General features: G+C 45.1%; 1 protein-coding gene across 6 annotated transcripts in view; it reads left to right on the forward strand.

Moving 5' to 3' along the window:
• Positions 1-14,396, forward strand: part of LOC105190328 (uncharacterized) — a 107,629-nt gene extending 93,233 nt beyond the window's left edge. For 5 of the 6 annotated variants that reach the window (XM_025303205.1, XM_025303201.1, XM_025303203.1 and 2 more), the window contains 16 exons: positions 4,735-4,893; positions 6,118-6,215; positions 6,353-6,566; positions 6,647-6,737; positions 7,209-7,405; positions 8,193-8,287; positions 8,444-8,510; positions 8,834-8,884; positions 9,043-9,144; positions 9,241-9,312; positions 9,624-9,807; positions 9,917-10,068; positions 10,559-10,720; positions 11,125-11,259; positions 11,345-11,518; positions 11,867-14,396. In XM_025303205.1, coding sequence (XP_025158990.1) covers positions 4,735-4,893; positions 6,118-6,215; positions 6,353-6,566; positions 6,647-6,737; positions 7,209-7,405; positions 8,193-8,287; positions 8,444-8,510; positions 8,834-8,884; positions 9,043-9,144; positions 9,241-9,312; positions 9,624-9,807; positions 9,917-10,068; positions 10,559-10,720; positions 11,125-11,259; positions 11,345-11,515 — 1,950 coding nt within the window. In that variant the 3' untranslated portion in view covers positions 11,516-11,518; positions 11,867-14,396. The remainder of the gene's footprint in view (positions 1-4,734; positions 4,894-6,117; positions 6,216-6,352; positions 6,567-6,646; positions 6,738-7,208; positions 7,406-8,192; positions 8,288-8,443; positions 8,511-8,833; positions 8,885-9,042; positions 9,145-9,240; positions 9,313-9,623; positions 9,808-9,916; positions 10,069-10,558; positions 10,721-11,124; positions 11,260-11,344; positions 11,519-11,866) is intronic. The other variant, XM_025303202.1, reaches the window with a different exon arrangement.
• Positions 14,397-18,196: the final 3,800 nt, after the last annotated feature.

Below are 18,196 nucleotides of genomic sequence, written 5' to 3' on the forward strand. Positions count from 1 at the left end.
CAAGATAAAAATGTTATCCAGCCAGTGAAGGCAGGATGAAAAAGTTACCCAGCCAATGAAGGCAAGATAAGCTTCTAAATATAACAAATAAAACTATCACGTTATCCTTTATGCGTTATGTAACGTATCAATTCGAATTTGATATTTTTTTATGAAAAAACAATAAAAAATATACTTTTTCCACTCAAAAATTGTCGTTTGTCAAAAATTACTTTCGAAAACTTAATAGAAAATTCGCAATGAGCTAGCCAAAAAAACTACAACATAATAGTTCCAATAAAAATAAATGATTGTTTCACTATGTGTGTCCGCCATGTTGCACCTGCCATCTTGAATTTTTTAAATCTGACATCAGATTCATAATCAGCAACTCAAAGAACTCATAGATACCGAATTTTGCAAAAATTCGTGCGATAAAGCGTTATTAGTGTCATACTTTCTTAGTAGGTAGTGATCACTTTGATCCTCTACGTCTTTGAAACCAATCGTATGCTCAACGTAAAACTTTTCTGTAATTAATGTCTCATCATGAACTATCTTTTGGCATAAAATACGATTCCAAAATCGAGGACCGAAAAAATCGAGGCAAAAAATCGACCCTTCTTGCGGAGGTTCTTTACTCGAGACGATAGCAAAGACGCGATATTTCCTCGCTTACTTAGAGTTGATTTGTTTCTGCGAGAAAAAGAGAGAGCTTGAGATTTTATCCCATATGGAAGGTATTCATTCCGTATGAGCGAGGAGTCGCTGGAATTCGAGCGACTTGGCTACCTTTCGAGCGAAATTTCACTTGGAGAAATTGAGAGAGTATACGAACTCGGAGACGTGCCGCATCGTATGCTCTACGGAGTTTCTTGCCGTGTTCTCAAATGCACACAATGTGACGCAACGCGACGCGACACGACACGATGTTACGTGGCGTCGATGTAAATTCAACATCGACATCTTCTTATGTGCCGTGTTCTTGCGCTCTGGGCAATCGCTCCAGGCGTGAATGCGCACTTGGTCGTCGCCATAGTGGCGAACCATAAATTCGCGGCGTTCGTTTCAGGCGCGCTCGAACGAGCTCGTAATCTTGACGATGAAATTTATTGCGACTCGCTCGAACCTCGACGGCTCCTCGCGAGTCGACGATTGAAAAGCGCCAAGTAAGAATTACCGTTTAATAGACACGTCGTTGAGTAACCGGTCGATGACGCCCGACATTCGCCTTCACGGCCGCGTGGGGAGGCGCGTTTTATTCGGAGGCATGGTACCAGACAGGTGCAGCTTATCTTCCGGTACACCTTGAGATCAGCTTGAACGTGGAAGTGCAAAGCAGCTGAGTTTATCTTTCTTTTTTTGTCTCGCCGGTAAAATCAAGTGCCGTACGTGTCAAGTATGACGACATCTGTTCGTCGCGGCGCTGCCGAGCCGGCGCGACCTATAAGCGGCCGCTTCGAAAATGACATCAAGTTCTTCCCAATTTCAATCGGCCGTGCGCGCATGTTCTCTCGGAGCGGGGAGTTGATACGGGGAGAATGCAATGTCGAGATACATATAAACGGCGGTCATGAACAACGGATTGAAGAACACGGGGGAGAGAAAAGGAGGGAGGAAGAGAGAGAGAGAGAGAGAGAGAGAGAGAGAGAGAGAGAGAGAAGGAGGAAGGGAATCGAAGCTGCGAAAGAATAGAACGAGAAGAGGACAAAGAGAAGAGCGGGACGGACAGGAAGAAGAAGAGAGAGAGGGAGGAGGGAGGAAGAGAACATCAAGAGAGAGCCATTATCGGCGAACAGCTCTTGTGCGCGTACGATGCACCGAGGTCGAACTTTCCAATAAAACTGCACGAGGAAGGGTGACGAGGGCAAGCCGCACAGAGCTAACAATGAAGAGAGAAAGAGAGAGAGAGAGAGAGAGAGAGAGAGGAAGAGGGGGGTGAAGAAGAGGGAGAGACAGAGTTAGTCGACGATAGAGATATGTAAGGTTGGAACTAGCTAGAGAGAGTGAGGAAGGGAGAGAGAGAGGGAAAGAGAAAGAGAGAACGAGAGAGAGAGAGAGAGAGAGAGAGAGAGAGAGAGAGAGAGAGAGAGAGAGAGAAAGAGACGAGAAATGGGAGGATGGGTAGCAAAGACGCATTCAGGCAACGGCGAAGTCGGTGGTCCATCGTTGCATTAGAAGACGGAAGTTCCTCGTCGGCCATCGATTAAACGGTAGAACAGTCGAGCAACGATTTCTCACACCACCTGGTGTGACCTCGTCGACTAAATCTCCCGTCGCATTTCCTGAATCCTGAATCGCGGAGAATCGAGTTCGAGGAAAATGCCTCAAATTCGCGATTGGGCATCAATCCCTCGATACAGAATCGAGGTCACCCTCCGCCGATGTGTCTCGAAGGACGATCGACAAGTAAGAGGAACCGCTTTCAGCCGTTTAGTGGAAACGATTTTCCTCCGTTGCTGAGGGCGCTTTTAAACCAGATCGTCGGGGTGGTAGGCATCGCGCGGACGAAGGGAGGAGGTATCTCGCTCTCGTGGGCGCCAGCGAGTCAGGGGATGATGCGGTTCACCGGAAAGAGCAAGTCCTCGTTGTTGCGACCGAGCGCCCATCATCGACACCATGGACCATCGACGAGCCCACCTCTCCTCGGCCGATTCACCCCCGTATGAACAACGTCAACCCCCTTCGCCCTCTCTCTCTCTCTCTCTCTCTCTCTCTCTCTCTCTCTCTCTTGCTCTCTCGCTCTCTCTTTGTCTCTCTTTCTCTGTTTCTCTCTCCCGGCCTCGCGGACACCTCAGTTTCATGCACGAAACTGCCTGGTCGACGTTCACCTCATGTCACCCGGCTCAGTCGTCAGCGATGCATCGACTCTTCGGCCGCAAATGCGTCACCTTCGTCGTACGTTCTCGCCAAATTGCCGGCCGTTCCGACATCGAGACTCCGCGACCCCTCAGCCGAGCCGACGAGTCGTCCTCGAGGACATATCGAGGATGCCTCTTGAGCTCTCGTCGGCACATCGCAAGATCTATGTCGCACGTCTATGTCGGCGAGTGACGTGTACGGAAATTGAGGACTCGTCTTCGTTGTAACTGTGAAACCGAGCTTGCCTTGTGACAGTTCTCTCTTTCTTCTTTCTTCTCATCGGTTACTCCTATTTTCGTTTCTTTTATTTTTTCTCTATTTTTTTATATTATACGTTCACAAGTGAATGCTCCAGCACGCTTCGTCGAGCACCGAGGACGGCGCAGCCGCCAATTTGTGTTGCGATTGGTGATCGCTTTTATTGAGAGAAAAACGCCTAGACACATCTTGTCGCTCGTGCAGTTCGAAAATTCATTGTGGCTCACGTGAGGTTGCACCGACGTATTATGCCGCAGTAACATCATGGCAGCGAAGTAACGCCGCGAAAGCACAAACGCATGTCACGTGTGTGCTTTCGCTACTCGCGCTGATAAGCGAGAAAATATCAAAATCAACGAACATTCCGCGACTGACGAGAGTTAAGCTGTCGATCGATGCTGCATTTGTTCGTTTGGACTTTTGTTCGATTCGCTATGTTCAGTCATTTATATTCGGCTTTTAATTATCGCCGGGCGATCGCTCAAAGCGATATCATCGATGTTCGTCTCAGACAATTAAGCGGGAGGATTCAATTAATTAATGAACGCGCGCCGCGCACGCCGATTGTTTACATCGCCGTTGGAAAACGATAGATATGTGCCGGCGATGTCGCTTAGCGGACGAATACGATCAATCGCGGCGCGTTTTTACGCGGTCGATAAAAGTTCGCCGCGCGTTAAATTTCGTTTGCGCATCGAGTTTATCAAAAACATATATGCAATTTCTCCCGGTCTCTCTCTCTCTCTCTCTCTCTCTCTCTCTCTCTCTCTCTCTCTCTGCATTTGCCCAGCAAGATACGCGCACTGCAAGCTTCACGTCCGCATATTTCCATTAATTATATTTCGCAAAGTGCACATATTAAAAGAGCTTCTCGTTCAAAGGATGTATAAATAACGAACTGAAATCAGAGAGGGGGAGATGATATCAGGGAAATGAAGAAATTAAATGGAATAATTATTATTATTCCAAGTCTCCTCAGATTTCCAATTACGGGGTACGTTATCAGGCCTGTGCGAGGAGGGAGTCGATGCAGCTTATTGCTGCGAATACATTTTTTTATCAAAAGCCAGAAGATAAAATTATTCGACAATGCAACGCCCATCCCGAGGGGATCTTGGACTTTCGATGTGCAATCGATTTAGCAAAGCGATTTAGACGTATTGTATTTTTTCTTTTTTACTTAACTATACTAATATAGAAGTAATATAGTGTAATATAGAAGAAAATCTAAGCAAACTGGATTGAGGGCTGGTCAATGTCTCGCAGTCTTCGATCGACTCGCACCGCCAAACGCGACATCACTTTGGGACAATCGATTTCCCGCCACGATAATATTCTCGTATAAAGGGACTCTGAGGTGACGGAGAAGGATAGGGAGGACGAAGAGAACGCGTCGGGACGCATCGCGTCGGTCGGTCGGTCGGACGGTTTCTAACGCGTTACGGAATTAAATTCGCCCGATTGCCGTTACCTTTGGCAACAATTCAAGACACGCGAACAAATATTTCCAATCGCTATAGTAATTCATCTCGCGCCGGTTTATCCAGCCGGCCTGGCCGCGAGTTTACTTCATTGCTTCGAGATAAGTATAGACCTACGAATCTAATTTGCGAACTTCGGTATCGCCATATGTAGAGTCCGGAGCACGGCGGCGGCGCGGCCCAGGAGGAGAAAGCCGGCCGGAAGAGTCACACGTCCGCTTCCAGTATCAGCCCCGGGACGCCAACGGCCTCTTTCCGCCATAAACCATCGCCGATCTCGCCAGCGAGGTCCATCACGCCGGAAGTGATACAGGTCGGTCGTAGACTTCTTACGTAGACGTAGCGGTAGCTCGATACCTTATCGATTCCGCGCGAGGAAAAGCGGCTCGCGCGCTGCAGAGGACTCGCTCGCGAGACGTCTTCCAGTGAAGTCTCACTCCGCGGTGTGAATTCCCCGTTCCGAGAGCGTCGAGCGAATATTTTTGCACGAAACCGCGCAGCGTACCTCGTCGTCTCGCGCGAGCAGATTTACTCTAATCGGCTGAAGCACTCACTCACGCGGACTATGGATCCATCTTGAGAGCTGTAGTTGAACATTCGCACTCTTGAGATTCCGGTAGTATCTTTGTTGTCACTTGGAGTGAATTTCCGCTCGTTCCGCCGCACTTCTCTCGAAGAAATTTCGAGAATACCCTCCGCAGCTTCCCCCGAGCGTAATTCCACTCGAGAGAGGCGGAGTGACAGCGGAGTCACTCGAGCGCGAGTGACTTTCCGCTTTCCGCTCGGTTCTGAATCGTTGAGCGAAGATTTTCTCTCGAAATCGCAGATGCGCTCGGCCGCGTCGTCTCGCGGAGATCTCGCTTCAAGAAATTTAGACAGCATCGCGCGACTCGCGTCCTCCTCTTCGATCTTGTCGCTCGCAAGCACCGACCGAGGCCGAGGAACAAGCGCAACTACCGCGACTTTGGCTAATTGCTAAATGGAGGGGAAAAGCGACACGTTGGTCGGACGGGCTTTTGAGGTTTCGCGCTAATTAATTTCTTTAATTGAATCGCCGCGCTGTAACTTTCGCGCGACAGCGACATGTATCTCTATTCTAATTAAACGACCAGAGGCTATGCATGCGCGCGCGCTCACGATTGCACTCGCTACACGTGTAAACTCGAGACTCGCGCGACCCGCCGTAATTAACTCGCGCACTCCAGCGACGCTCGCATTTCTCGCAAAGAACAAATTCTTTTGTCGCTTTCACGGCACTTCGACCCCAGCTGTGCATTCAGGCGGCTCCTCCAGAGAGTCACGTCCTCGTGATATTCTCTCCAAATACGACGTCCTTCAGGATGCCGCAGAGGTACAAGATTCGAATTCTGTCGGAAATAACAGATGCCGAGAGACCCGCTAGGTCGCTTTCCTCCCGAACATCCTCTCCGAATTCTCCCTGCGAATCTATCGAGCGCAGCCGGCGCCACGCTTCCGATTCGCAGGGGAGTTTTGTTGCTCCGCTTTTGTTGAGACTGTCAATCCATTTGTTGCGTAGCCAGGACTCGAGGACGGCAACGCTCCGGGCGTCACGCGCGACGACTTCCGCAAGCAAAGCTCGAAGAGATCGGATGGCTCAGTTCCCAGCTCGCGAAGGTACGACATGAATTATAATCCGTCGCTTCCGCCGCGTTCGCGCCTCGTCTTCGACTAGCGAAGACTCTCGCGTGTCATTCGCGCTCGTCGCTCGAATCATCTCGCCGAGTGACGAACGTCTTCCTTGCCCGCGCCAGATCCTCCATGAAGAAGTCAATTCGCAAACCGGCCGTGGCGTCTCCCGCGAACTCGGACATCCTCCGCGAGGTCAGCGAGGAGCGGGAGGGTCATGCAACCGGCGCGGAACCACCCACCAAATCCACCAAGTATTCCTCGGATGAGAGCTCGGATGAGGACGAGGAGGACACTCGCATGCTCGAGGGGAACGTGTACACGAAGAGCGGTGTCGAGGTATGTATGATTGAACGCGTCGATCACACTTGGATCGCGGCTGTCTCTCTCGTGCGTCATTGAGAACACTGCTTGTCCAGATCTCGAGGAAGAGCGCCGGGAACGTGAAGCGCACCAAGGCGGAGATCGACGCGGATCCCGAGCCGGAGGATGAGTTCGGCTATACAGCCAGTGAGTGACTCGCGACCCTTTTGCTCTTCACCTCGAGTGTCTCTCGGTCAGATCGGCCATCGACCTGCGGTCTTGTTCCGGATACATGTTTCACGTGAAACGGAGTAATCTGATTCTTGGTTCCACTCGCTCTTACCTTCTCTCTTTGCATGGAAGTCTACGCGTGTAAAAGTGTAATGTTGTATCAGCTGGAGAATCGGAAAAGCATATTTAGCTCTCAATGGGGGAAAGTGAGTAAAGTTGCTTCAGGGTCCCGCGGAGGCCATGTGTTCCGTTCGTATATATATTTATCGTGAGAAGAACAGAGTGGAAACCGAACCGTAGATGTTCCTTCGAGAATATCGTCAAACTACCCATGTTGACGATGACGTAAAAAATAAGTATTTACAACTGCGTTGATGACATGAAAGTATTTGTGGGCGACATAGTAGCGTAAAAACGTCACACGTGAACGTCTCCTTGATCTTGCAGTGAAGATACAGAAAAAATATCAGAATCTAGGGCACCGAGTGTTGATGGTTATCCTGGAGAAGGATAGGCGAGGACTAGGCATCTCCTTGGCCGGGCACAAGGACAGAAACCGAATGGCGGTGTTCGTTTGCGGCCTGAACCCAAAGGGTGCGGCTCACAAGAACGGCGGGCTTCTCATCGGCGACGAGATATTGGAGGTGAGTCCCCGTCTCCGCTCTCTTCCTTCTCTTTTACGATCCGCCATTTAACCACGAGCACGTCGGTGCGGTCCGTGTTCTCGTTTACCTCGTTCCGGCTGTTTAACCTTCGATTCGCACGTCGTTTAATCCGTTTACCTCGTCTGCCGCGATGAGAGAGAAGGGTGGAACGAGCGTTTGCGGGTTTTCCCAGGGAAAACGACGCACTGGCCGTTTACTCGCGACCTGTACTTACGAAGCTGCAAAGTCGTAGCGCGCTTATTACATTGTGGAGAGAGATAATAAGAATAGAAATGAAAAGTAAGGAACTGGGCGAGACACATCTTTTGCATTTTGCTGCAGAGGTAGCCTTCGTACTTGAACATAAAAAATTCGGGAAATGAAAACATTAGAAGATATTAGAATATTTATAAGTAATCAAGTATATATACAAGACTTATTCTCGTCAGTTTCATGCAACTGTGCGGTATATAAAGTGTATTTTCTTATCGTATTGTTTGTGTGTGTGTGTGTGTGTGTGTGTGTGTGTGTATATAAATAAAAATATTCAACTTGTTACATCATTGATTGAAACGTGAAAACTTTATAGACTTTTAAATGTTTTACTTGGGGATACTTGATTACTTATGAATTCCCCTAACACATTCGTACGGAAAATACAAGTCTATTCGTCAGTTCGAGCTTCACGAGCTGTGACAGTCACGGTTACACCGTTTCACGAAACTTCATCTCTCAGCTCAACTCGTTAAGTGGTGAAAACGAAAACTCCCCGTTTCTGTGCCATCAGGTGAACGGTTGCGTGTTGCAAGGACGCTGTCATTTGAACGCTTCCGCCCTCATCAAAGGCATGATCGGCACTTGCTTCAAGATCATCGTTTACCGGTGAGCATTGTAGAGTCTCTCTCTCTCTCTCTCTCTCTCTCTCTCTTCTCTTCTTTTTCGTTCAGTGCAGCGAAGTACACGTGTAACAACGTGACGCGCCTGACAAAATTCATTGAAACGTATAAACAAATAAATTTCGTTTGCTGCCGGTTGCAGGAGATTGAAGGCTGTCGACGACATCGCTGTGAAGCCGATAGTTCAATTCCCACCGACCTTGGATGACGTAAGTCCACATTCTACGGCGCTTCCGTCTTCTGATCATCGTAATCCTCGCACCTGTCTTGCAAATAACGCGAGACCGGTCTAGCAATTTTCGTAGAATCACGGGAATCATCGGCCGACGTCATTAACGTGACCGCGTACAGCGGTCGTATATCGCGCGATTCAGCGACGGTAGAGATGCGTTATGTTATTACGTAATCTCGTTTTAACAAAGCCACACGCGCGACCACGATTATAAGCACGCTCTCGCACTGCAGGATGCGAATGCATGCGTGTATCATTATATCGCCGACGCAAAGTGATACGCGATATCTCGTGTTTCAGGCCGATCAATTCAGCCAGTACAAGGGAGTCCGCAATCTGCCAGTGAAGAAGGCAAGTGCAAGTCCGCGACGCTCGCGAGGCTCGAAGTCGAGTCGGCTTCTCCCGCGCGACGCGTCTATTATTTGTCACATCCGATATATCTCTCGCGTCTCTCGATTATCATCGACACTAATTGCCGATCGATTTCTCTGTCCCTCTCTTGCCCGTAGGGTCAATACGGCCTCGGCATCATGATCATCGAAGGGAAGCACGCGGAAGTGGGGCAGGGCATCTTCGTGTCCGACATTCAAGAGGGTAGCGCCGCTGAACAGGTAATTTTCGTTCGGGATATGAATATCGGGATTGCATTAAGGAAAGCCGCATCCTTTATAATATATATATATATATATATATATGCGACTTTGCAGGCTGGATTACAAGTGGGCGATATGATTCTGGCGGTTAACATGGATAGCTTGGCCGGCTGCACGTACGATGAGGTAAGTCCGTTTTTCTTCTTCGTTTCCTCCCTCGTGACGAGTTTTCTCGTCTTCCCGCGGGGAATTCGACTGGATTTTTATATCCGCTTATACAGCGATAGATAGAACTCTGTCGATTCTGCACGTCATAACTTTCCTCAGTACTTTCATGTTGATATATTCGCGGTAGAAATCTCAGTTGTCCTTAAAAGTGAAAAGAAAAGAAATTTGACGAAGGATCGACGGAGTTCTGTTTGCCGCTGTCTAGACACATAATGAGAATCCAGGCTTATTCAGACGTTGAGTGTTAATTTGACATTGATTTCTCTCAGGCGACGTCGTTGCTGAAGAAAGCGGAGGGCGTCGTGACGTTGACGGTGTGTAATCCGAACCAGAGCAAACTGGAGCAGGAGCAGAAGGATAAGAGCAAGGACAAGGACAAGGGGAAGGTTAGTGGCGTCGCTGCGCCTTCTTCAGCCGCAGCTACGGAAAAGACGCCGCAGAAGAGCGCACCGGGTAAGTTCGACAATGCGATCAATGTTTCATGTTCATCCGCAATCATCCGCATTTCATTGACACGACTATGATCTTGTTAATGATCCATATGGTGTTCGATTTTTCGCAGCAGCAGCTGCCAAAGAGCCGGAAAAACCTGCGGCGCCGCAGGATCCGAAGGACTGCAAAATAACGGTAGGCTCGGAAACGACGATAGAATTCCAGAAGGAGAAGGACAAAGGAATAGGCTTGACCATCGCCGGCGGCTCAGACACCCCGATGGTGAGCATGACACTCGTAATTTTTTAAATTACAGTGAAGTCTTTCTCCACTTCAAGCGACTCGGCTGTCACTTTATTTCTCGAGTAGAATTTCACTCAAAAAAAAATTTAGAGACATTTCACATTGTAATTAATTAATAGATTTATTTAGTGTATTCCATCTTGTAAGTAATTCGAATTTATTTAATATATGTCACTTTGTGATTAATTAGAATTTAATTATTTACAATTCTGATGCGAAATATGTAGTTTTTTTATATCGTTAAAGAGGGCAGACTTTGAGTGGAGTTACATTCGATGAAATTTACATTACGCATAGTAATTATAATTATAAATATTATAATTAATTAAGATTTACTTAGTATATTTCCTTTTGTAATTAATTAGAATTTATCTGATAATTTTGGTGGGAGAAAATGTAACTTTTTAGATTGTTAAAGGGAACAATTTTAATATGTAAATATTGTATCCCGAATGATTCCTTTTTTTAGAACGGGGTCTTCATTTTGGAAGTGTCTCCCGATAGTGCAGCTGGAAAAGATGGTCGACTGCAGGCCGGCGATCAGATACTGAACGTGTGCAACGAGAATTTTAAGCAAATTGAGCACGAAAAAGCCCACGTAGCACTTTTGAAGGCTTCTTTGAGTGGAACTGTACGTAGCATTTTTCTATCGAAAAACACCTTTCACCGAAAAACGTCATTTCCCATTCGCTCGTTACCGTCCGATTGGATCTCCACATATAAATAAACGCAGACATCTTAGGCCCATATTTATTCTTGTAATCGTTACTTTGTCACTTACTAGAAATATTCATATTTAAGTTTTATCAGTTGAATCAAAGAGACTCCAATAACGAATCGTTGAACAGATTTGCACTTTTGCGAGAGCGATGGCATCTCGTTTTTAGTAGCGAGGAAGAAATGACGTAGAATCGTTCACGATATCATTTGGAAGAACAGCGCTACCCGCAACGCCTTCTAATATTTTCTACGACGAGTCCGTTCGGTCGATTGAGCAAACGTGTCGTCGTCAATGGTCCATTTGTTCGTTCGCAGATCACAATGACGGTATTGCGCCACGAGAAGCCAGCCGACGAGATCGATGTCGAGCTGCAGAAAAAGCCCGGCAAAGGAGCCGGTTTCTGTATGCGTGGCTTCGTGAGCGGCAAGGGAGCCTACGTGTGGGACCTGGTGAGTATGTTTGCGATTCTACATGTTGTTGAAACATAATTTCGCAACGCGCTTTCATCATCCATTGATCCACTCCTTCATCTAGTTACCAGCCAGCAGCGCCCTCGAAAGCGGCAAGATCTGCAAAGGCGACCGCATCCTGGCGATCTGCGGGCAAGACGTTCGCGAGGCTCCCGTGGACGATATCGCCGTTTACATGAAGACATCCAACCCGCTGCAACTAAAGCTGGCCAGGTACAAATCCGCCAAACAATGACAGGTAAGCTCGACGAGTTATTCCTTCAAGACGAGAATTAAACAGTTTACTTTTGAATTCGCATATATTTTTTTACAAATGCATAATTTAAAATATAATATTTAGTACATATTTAATTTTTAACGATATTACTGTATGCTAAGTATACACCAAGTGCGTAACGAGACCCTTCACAGTTCCTTGCAATTTACATATTGTCTCAAATATTCATTTTGTTCTCACAAATGCAAAGGGTTCTTCTCGACTTGATACAGCTTCATGATCGAAGCGGATGTTCGATGACCCGTTCGAAGATCCGTTTCCGCCGATGTGAGCACAATTGCGGGTTGAATCGAATCCTTCGCTTTCCAGGGTTCTGCGGGTGGAACTCTCGACACGCGTCCCGACGTACGGAGAAACACCTACAGACACTGTGGATTCTAGTGTGATATATAAATGAAGTAACGTTTTAACCATAAGTACTTTTGTTACGAGAGTCGCGTCATCATTGTCGCGACTCGCCCTACTAGAGTTACACGTCAACATCGTCGATCGATCTTGCCGTTTCGCGCAGCGACCGAGTCGCCGTGCGTCACCGAGGAGCTACCTAGAGGAAGAAGAGGAACAGGACATAAAGGAAATGCATGTGCACGGACTCGAAGTGTCGGATGGTGAAACAGAAAAAAGGGAGGAACTTTTCTAGCCACCTTGCAGAGAAAAAAGCGAAAATTCGCCGGGCAGCCTGGACCTCAGCCAATCGACGTCAACCGGCGGCCGTCGATCAAGTTCGCAAACGATTCCGTCTGCCGACGCGCTCACGCTCGCACACAAGTGTAGCCGATCATGCGGCTCAGATCTCATTACACACATGGCGTAGTGTGTTTGCGTAACGAGCAGGTCTGAGTGTCACGCGATCGCGCGAGCTAATTGTCATCGTTATCGCCGGTCACTTGTACACACGCATACATACATAAATATGTACACACACACACACACACACACACATGAGCTCGTCGTCGTCTCGTTCGTGACGGATAAGTAGGACAGGTAACAATCGATAATAACGTCTGGTCCGCATCAAGACGTGCGGGTGATGCTCGCAACCGAGGGGAAAGGCCGCGCGATCACTCGATCATCTATGTTCTCTTCTCTTCGGAGACACGTCGCCCTCCTTGCATCTTGATACAAAAATCGAACGAGGAAGCATACGAAAAATATAAAAAAAGACATTGCTTGGTACGTTTCATATTACACATCGCATATACTTAAGAGACAGTTAAATCTTAGGAGCGACTGTAGAGCGTGCGTTCTCGATCCGCCAAGGACGAAAGCGTTTTTACCAGAGGACAAGATAAAACAAGACAAGACTCTAGTCCCGCCCCGAGGCCGGCGTTTCGGCGTGTCTTCGCCTTAATCGAATCCGCATTCGCGTCGCGACCGTATCCGCAACCGCCGTAGCCGATATAAACGCATTATTGTCCCTCATAATTGTATTTTTCAATATTACTAACAATAAGCGAGAACGCGCGGACGCGCGCGATGCTCGAGCTGCGCCGAGAAGTGTCACCCGTTCTTCTTCTCTTCGAGGTAAAAAGGAGAGAAAAAGGAAGACGATCGGAAGAAGTCGCCGCGATGTCGGCCGAGTCCGTTCGTCCGAGGACGAGGAGAGGCGCAACTTTTCCTAACTTGTAGCTTCGTACGTGAACCGACGGACGCATGAATCCATGGCGATTTAAACATTCGAATGACGCGGATTTGGTACGAATTACCCGTCGCCATTCGCAAGTGACGACGATGCGACTGACAAAGGCGCAGCTCGTATATCGGCCGTCGTGCTTATCGCGGATAAATAGAATACAGCCTAAGGGTCATTAGAGGTATCATCCTTCGTGCGTAGTTTGAACGAACGTATGAACGAACGGGTGAACGAACGAACGAACGAATGAGGAGCGGTCGCGGCAAACGTCGAAACGCCGATCGAGAGGTCATCGTTTAGTAGTAAGTGCTCCGGAGACGTGCGCTCGAGATTATCCTCTCGCGGTCTCACCGCACCGTGACATGTTTCCAACACCAAACGGCGAGTCATCCCGAGTGTTCAAGCGTATCTTCATGCTTTGACGATCGTCAACGGCAGATGAGAAAGCTAGACTGGCTTGTTGAGAGTACACATTTAGTTACAGTTAATGCTATTATTAACTAGTCCTTAGCTTAGAAATTTTCAGGGTGAACGAGAGAGAGAGAGGGTGTGAGAGAAAACAAAGGAGGAAGTGATGACACAAACACACCCAGAACACACAGAGAGAAATTATATATATAAATAAGAATATATTATATATAAGAGTATAGATATATGAAGATATAGATATAAATTATGCAGAGTCTATAATAGTAAAAAGTCGCGGAGCATGTTTATTTGACGAGTCATTGGTATCTCCATCGTGTGACTGATGTTCTATACGTTCTCATGGGACGTTTTGCATTCGAATTTCCCATAGTTTTATTGTAGCGAGGAAACGAAAAAAAGAAAAAAAGAGAGGAAGAAAGAGAGACGTAAAAGTACGTACACGCGTCTGTAGCATTTGTAGCCGCGTGAATGAGCGGAAAACTCGTTCTCCAGTTGGCGCCTGCGAAAATCGCCTGTCCGTCGTATCTGTCGTCGTCGAGTTCAAAGCTGCGCCTCGATCGTTATTTCGAAATGTCCGCTATCAGATTTCTGATAGCTTGGAACCCGATATTCGCCCCCAGCGCACGGAGTCGCCTCTCGAGAGATCCTCGAGCCACGGGAGATCCTCTCTATCTGTTTCTGTCCTTCTCTCTTTCTCTCTCTCTGACTCTCGCTAGCGATGGCGCCGGAAATATGATCGTTCATAGAAGCGCATCGTTGTTTACAGTAAACGGAAAATAATGACTGAAAGGGCGATAATGTTACACACCACTCAACCGGTAGAGCCGATTTCATCCGCAATCCTGATTCAGTCGCCGTTTGCGAGAAAGAGAGAGAGAGAGAGAGAGAGAGAGAGAGAGGGGGAAAAGAGGAGGAGGAAGAGAGGAACTATCTCGGATTGCAATCGTGTTGATCAAATAATGCAAAGTCGTGTGATCGAAACGCTTCTTTGAGGTCGAGTATGTACGTTGAACGCGGATTATCGCGCGCGCGCGCGCGCGAGACTATCTGCACTCGATCCTTCATAGTTACAGTTCTGTTCACATATACATATTATACAATTATTGATAGCGTTATTGCACAGGAGCATGCGATTGTAAATTGGCTCGCATGGCGACTCGCGATGGAACGTCCATCGTGAGCGCGAAATAGGACTTGGAGATGGGCGACTGTTCTTGTATATACAGGGTGTCTTATAACAAATCTGGCAGAGCTCGTGGAGACATAGAGCGGGTTAAGACAAATATAAAAGTCCCATACCGTTTTGTGAGATTCACAATAATTATCGAGTTATTAATGACAGAAATCTGAGGAATGAGCGCGCGCCGAGACGTTATGGGAGGAGCATCTAGCCGCTCAGGCTAGAGAGCACTGCCCAGCAGTGATGCATATTAGGGACCTCAGCTGGCCCAGTCGACAAAGGAACTGTTGCCGGCGCGCGGCGAGAGGTGGGACAACGTGCCAATGTTTATGTCTTTACTTCGCCGCTCCTACATCCCGCCGCACCGCGTCTAAGCTCGCGCCGATATGGCCGTTGAATATTCGCGATTACAATTACGAGATTATTTTATGAGGTATCACAGATAGCTCATATTGAATTGTAAATTGTAAAGTTCAAGGTTCAAAAGTTCTTTGATCAAGGAAAACATCGAAAAGAAAAAAGTGATAGAGAGCGGTGAGATCTACAGAGATTCTCATTGTTTTCTATCGCAATCTATCTATTTGCTGCATCGGATCCGAAAGAAATGATATCGCGTAAAGGTAGAGTACGATGAACACTTTTCATCATATTCTATAGTACTCTATCGTTAGGAGAATATTTAATTGAGTATTAGTGTATGGTAGAATTCGCGTAGAGACTCATCGTGTCCTATCGTTTTATTCAAGTCTACACGGCAAATATGTTTGGTTGAGTGAACCAATTTTCTGACGAAATGAGAGAGAGAAAGAGAGAACGATTAAGAAATTTTGATTGAGAATAGCACAATTTTGTTTAAGTTAACCATAAACCTTGATAAATTAGATTGAGTGTTAATATTTTCAGTTAATATTTCTCTGTATCGTTCATATTTCATTTGCAAGCTGTATCATGGACCAAACATTTTTACCATATATCACGCATAAATTGTTGTTTTATATCGTAATTCTTGTCAATGGTATATTAACGACAGAAGAAACTGAAAGTTCTGTATCGTACAATTGCGAAAAGAGGACCATCGTTGTCAATGGTGCACCAACGATACTCGGCATAAAATTGATTCCTAGGTATAATCGCGATACAACGCAACAAATCCGAGTGTGTTATTTTGACATGCATAAATGTATGATTGATTGACGCTTTCTTTACACGTTTCTTGTCGTCAGAAAATTGGTTCATTCAACCAAACATATTTTCCGTGTAGACTTGAATAAAATAGGATAGGACACAATGAGTCTCTATGCGAATTCTATCATACTCTAATACTCAATTAAATATTCTCCTAACGATAGAGTACAATAGGATACGATGAAAAGTGTTCATCGTACTCTATCTTTACGCGATATCATTTCTTTCGGATCCGATGCAGCAAAACGATAGATTGCGATAGAAAACAATGAGAATCTCTGTAGATCTCACCGCTCTCTATCGCTTTTTTCTTTTCGATGTTTTCCTTGATCAAAGAACTTTTGAACCTTGAACTTTACAATTTATAATTCAATATGAGCTATCTGTGATACCTCATAAAATAATCTCGTAATTGTAATCGCGAATATTCAACGGCCATATCGGCGCGAGCTTAGACGCGGTGCGGCGGGATGTAGGAGCGGCGAGGTAAGGACATGAACATTGGTGCGTTGTCCTTCCTCTCGCCGCGCGCCGGCAACAGTTTCTTTGTCGACTAGGCAATGCTCTCTAGCCTGAGCGGCTAGATGCTCCTCCCATAACGTCTCGGCGTGCGCTCATTCCTCAGATTTTTGTCATTAATAACTTGATAATTATTGCGAATTTCACGAGACGGTATGGGACTTTTATATTTGTCTTAACCCGCTCTATGTCTCCACGAGCTCTGCCAGATTTGTTATAAGACATCCTGTATACATCGTGGTGTACTTTATTTGATGAATTGTCTCGAAGCCTGAGGAATCTCTATTAAAAGTTCGTCCAACTTGTGGTCAAATTGTATTGTTTGAAGATAAGATGATCCTCTGGCCCGTTACTGAGTACTGGCCCGCGACACGGTCTTGATTTTCTGTCAGACGTGGTTGTCTCGAACATTAAATATTAAAGAGTTCTAGACAAATAGAAAACTAAAAATGTTATTCGATTATTTTTCGTGTTTCTTAAAAATCCATTCGTGATGTTGTTCATAATTGATCACTTGAACGTCAATCCTTCTCTTCGATATCGCCCATCTTTAATGGAACTTAAAATGTTCCGCAAGAAAATGAGATAGATGAAGAATACAAAAAAAATATCATTGTTCTCTTACTATGGATTTTAAATAAATTATGTAAGCCGATGCCACTTTACAACCACTGGCTCATGGTTATTGTCCTGATTATTGTTATCACGAATTATTACATTCGACGTCATGATCATCGTAGCGCGGCACTACTGAGAGTAAAAAAGAAACTGATTATTATAGAATGAAAATAAACTGACCGAGATCTATTAAAAGCATTAATTGCAACGTTGTAGTAAACGATGTTTATTATATTATTTCACAAACAATTTCTCAAATGTTGTCTTTTCAGACAGTTCGATACAAATGCTATAAAATACAGGTAAGTAATATTTATCTAATTCTTATTTATATAACTATAGATATATATAGAGCTATATCTCTTTCCTTATAAAGTATATTCTATTAGTTGTTTATTCTATTCTATTTATTCTATTCTACAATAATATTCTATTAATTTTCAACTAATAAGTTTTCAAACTTATTAAAAGTAAATACAGATATTAAAAATTAAAATATACAAATATCAAACAAATTTAATTTCAAATTTATTTTTTATGTACGTTATGTTTTTTAAACAGATGTAATATATGTATATAACAGATATAATAGATGTAATATATAATAAAGATGATTTAAGTTTCGTAATAATGTAAATTCTTAATTTTTATTTATTTCACGGCATTAAATATTTTTATACTAATAAAAATAGATATATGTTTTCAAATATGTTTATAGAAATTTACTGATCGAATTAAATAATAAAAACTTTTTATGAACAAAACTATTTGTAAGAAATTCGTATTTCTATTGCTATTGAAACATATTGTTCTTGCATTTTCTCATCAACTTAAAGATTTAAATACATTTGTTTTAATAATAAATATTTATAAATTATTAGTTTTACAAAATGAATGTTTTCCTCAGATGTGGTGAGAAACTCATCCAAATGCGACAGATAAAGAATCTCAGGTCTGATAAAAATATGGTTGGCCCATGCAAAGGAACGCGCATAAAAACAAAAAAATAATAATTGAGGAATTTTGTATATTTTGATAATTTCTTGATACAAGTTTCAATTTAAACTTTACTATC

This window comes from Harpegnathos saltator, unplaced genomic scaffold (assembly GCF_003227715.2).
Source record: "Harpegnathos saltator strain DR-91 unplaced genomic scaffold, Hsal_v8.6 scaffold538, whole genome shotgun sequence".
Classification (NCBI taxonomy): domain Eukaryota; kingdom Metazoa; phylum Arthropoda; class Insecta; order Hymenoptera; family Formicidae; genus Harpegnathos; species Harpegnathos saltator.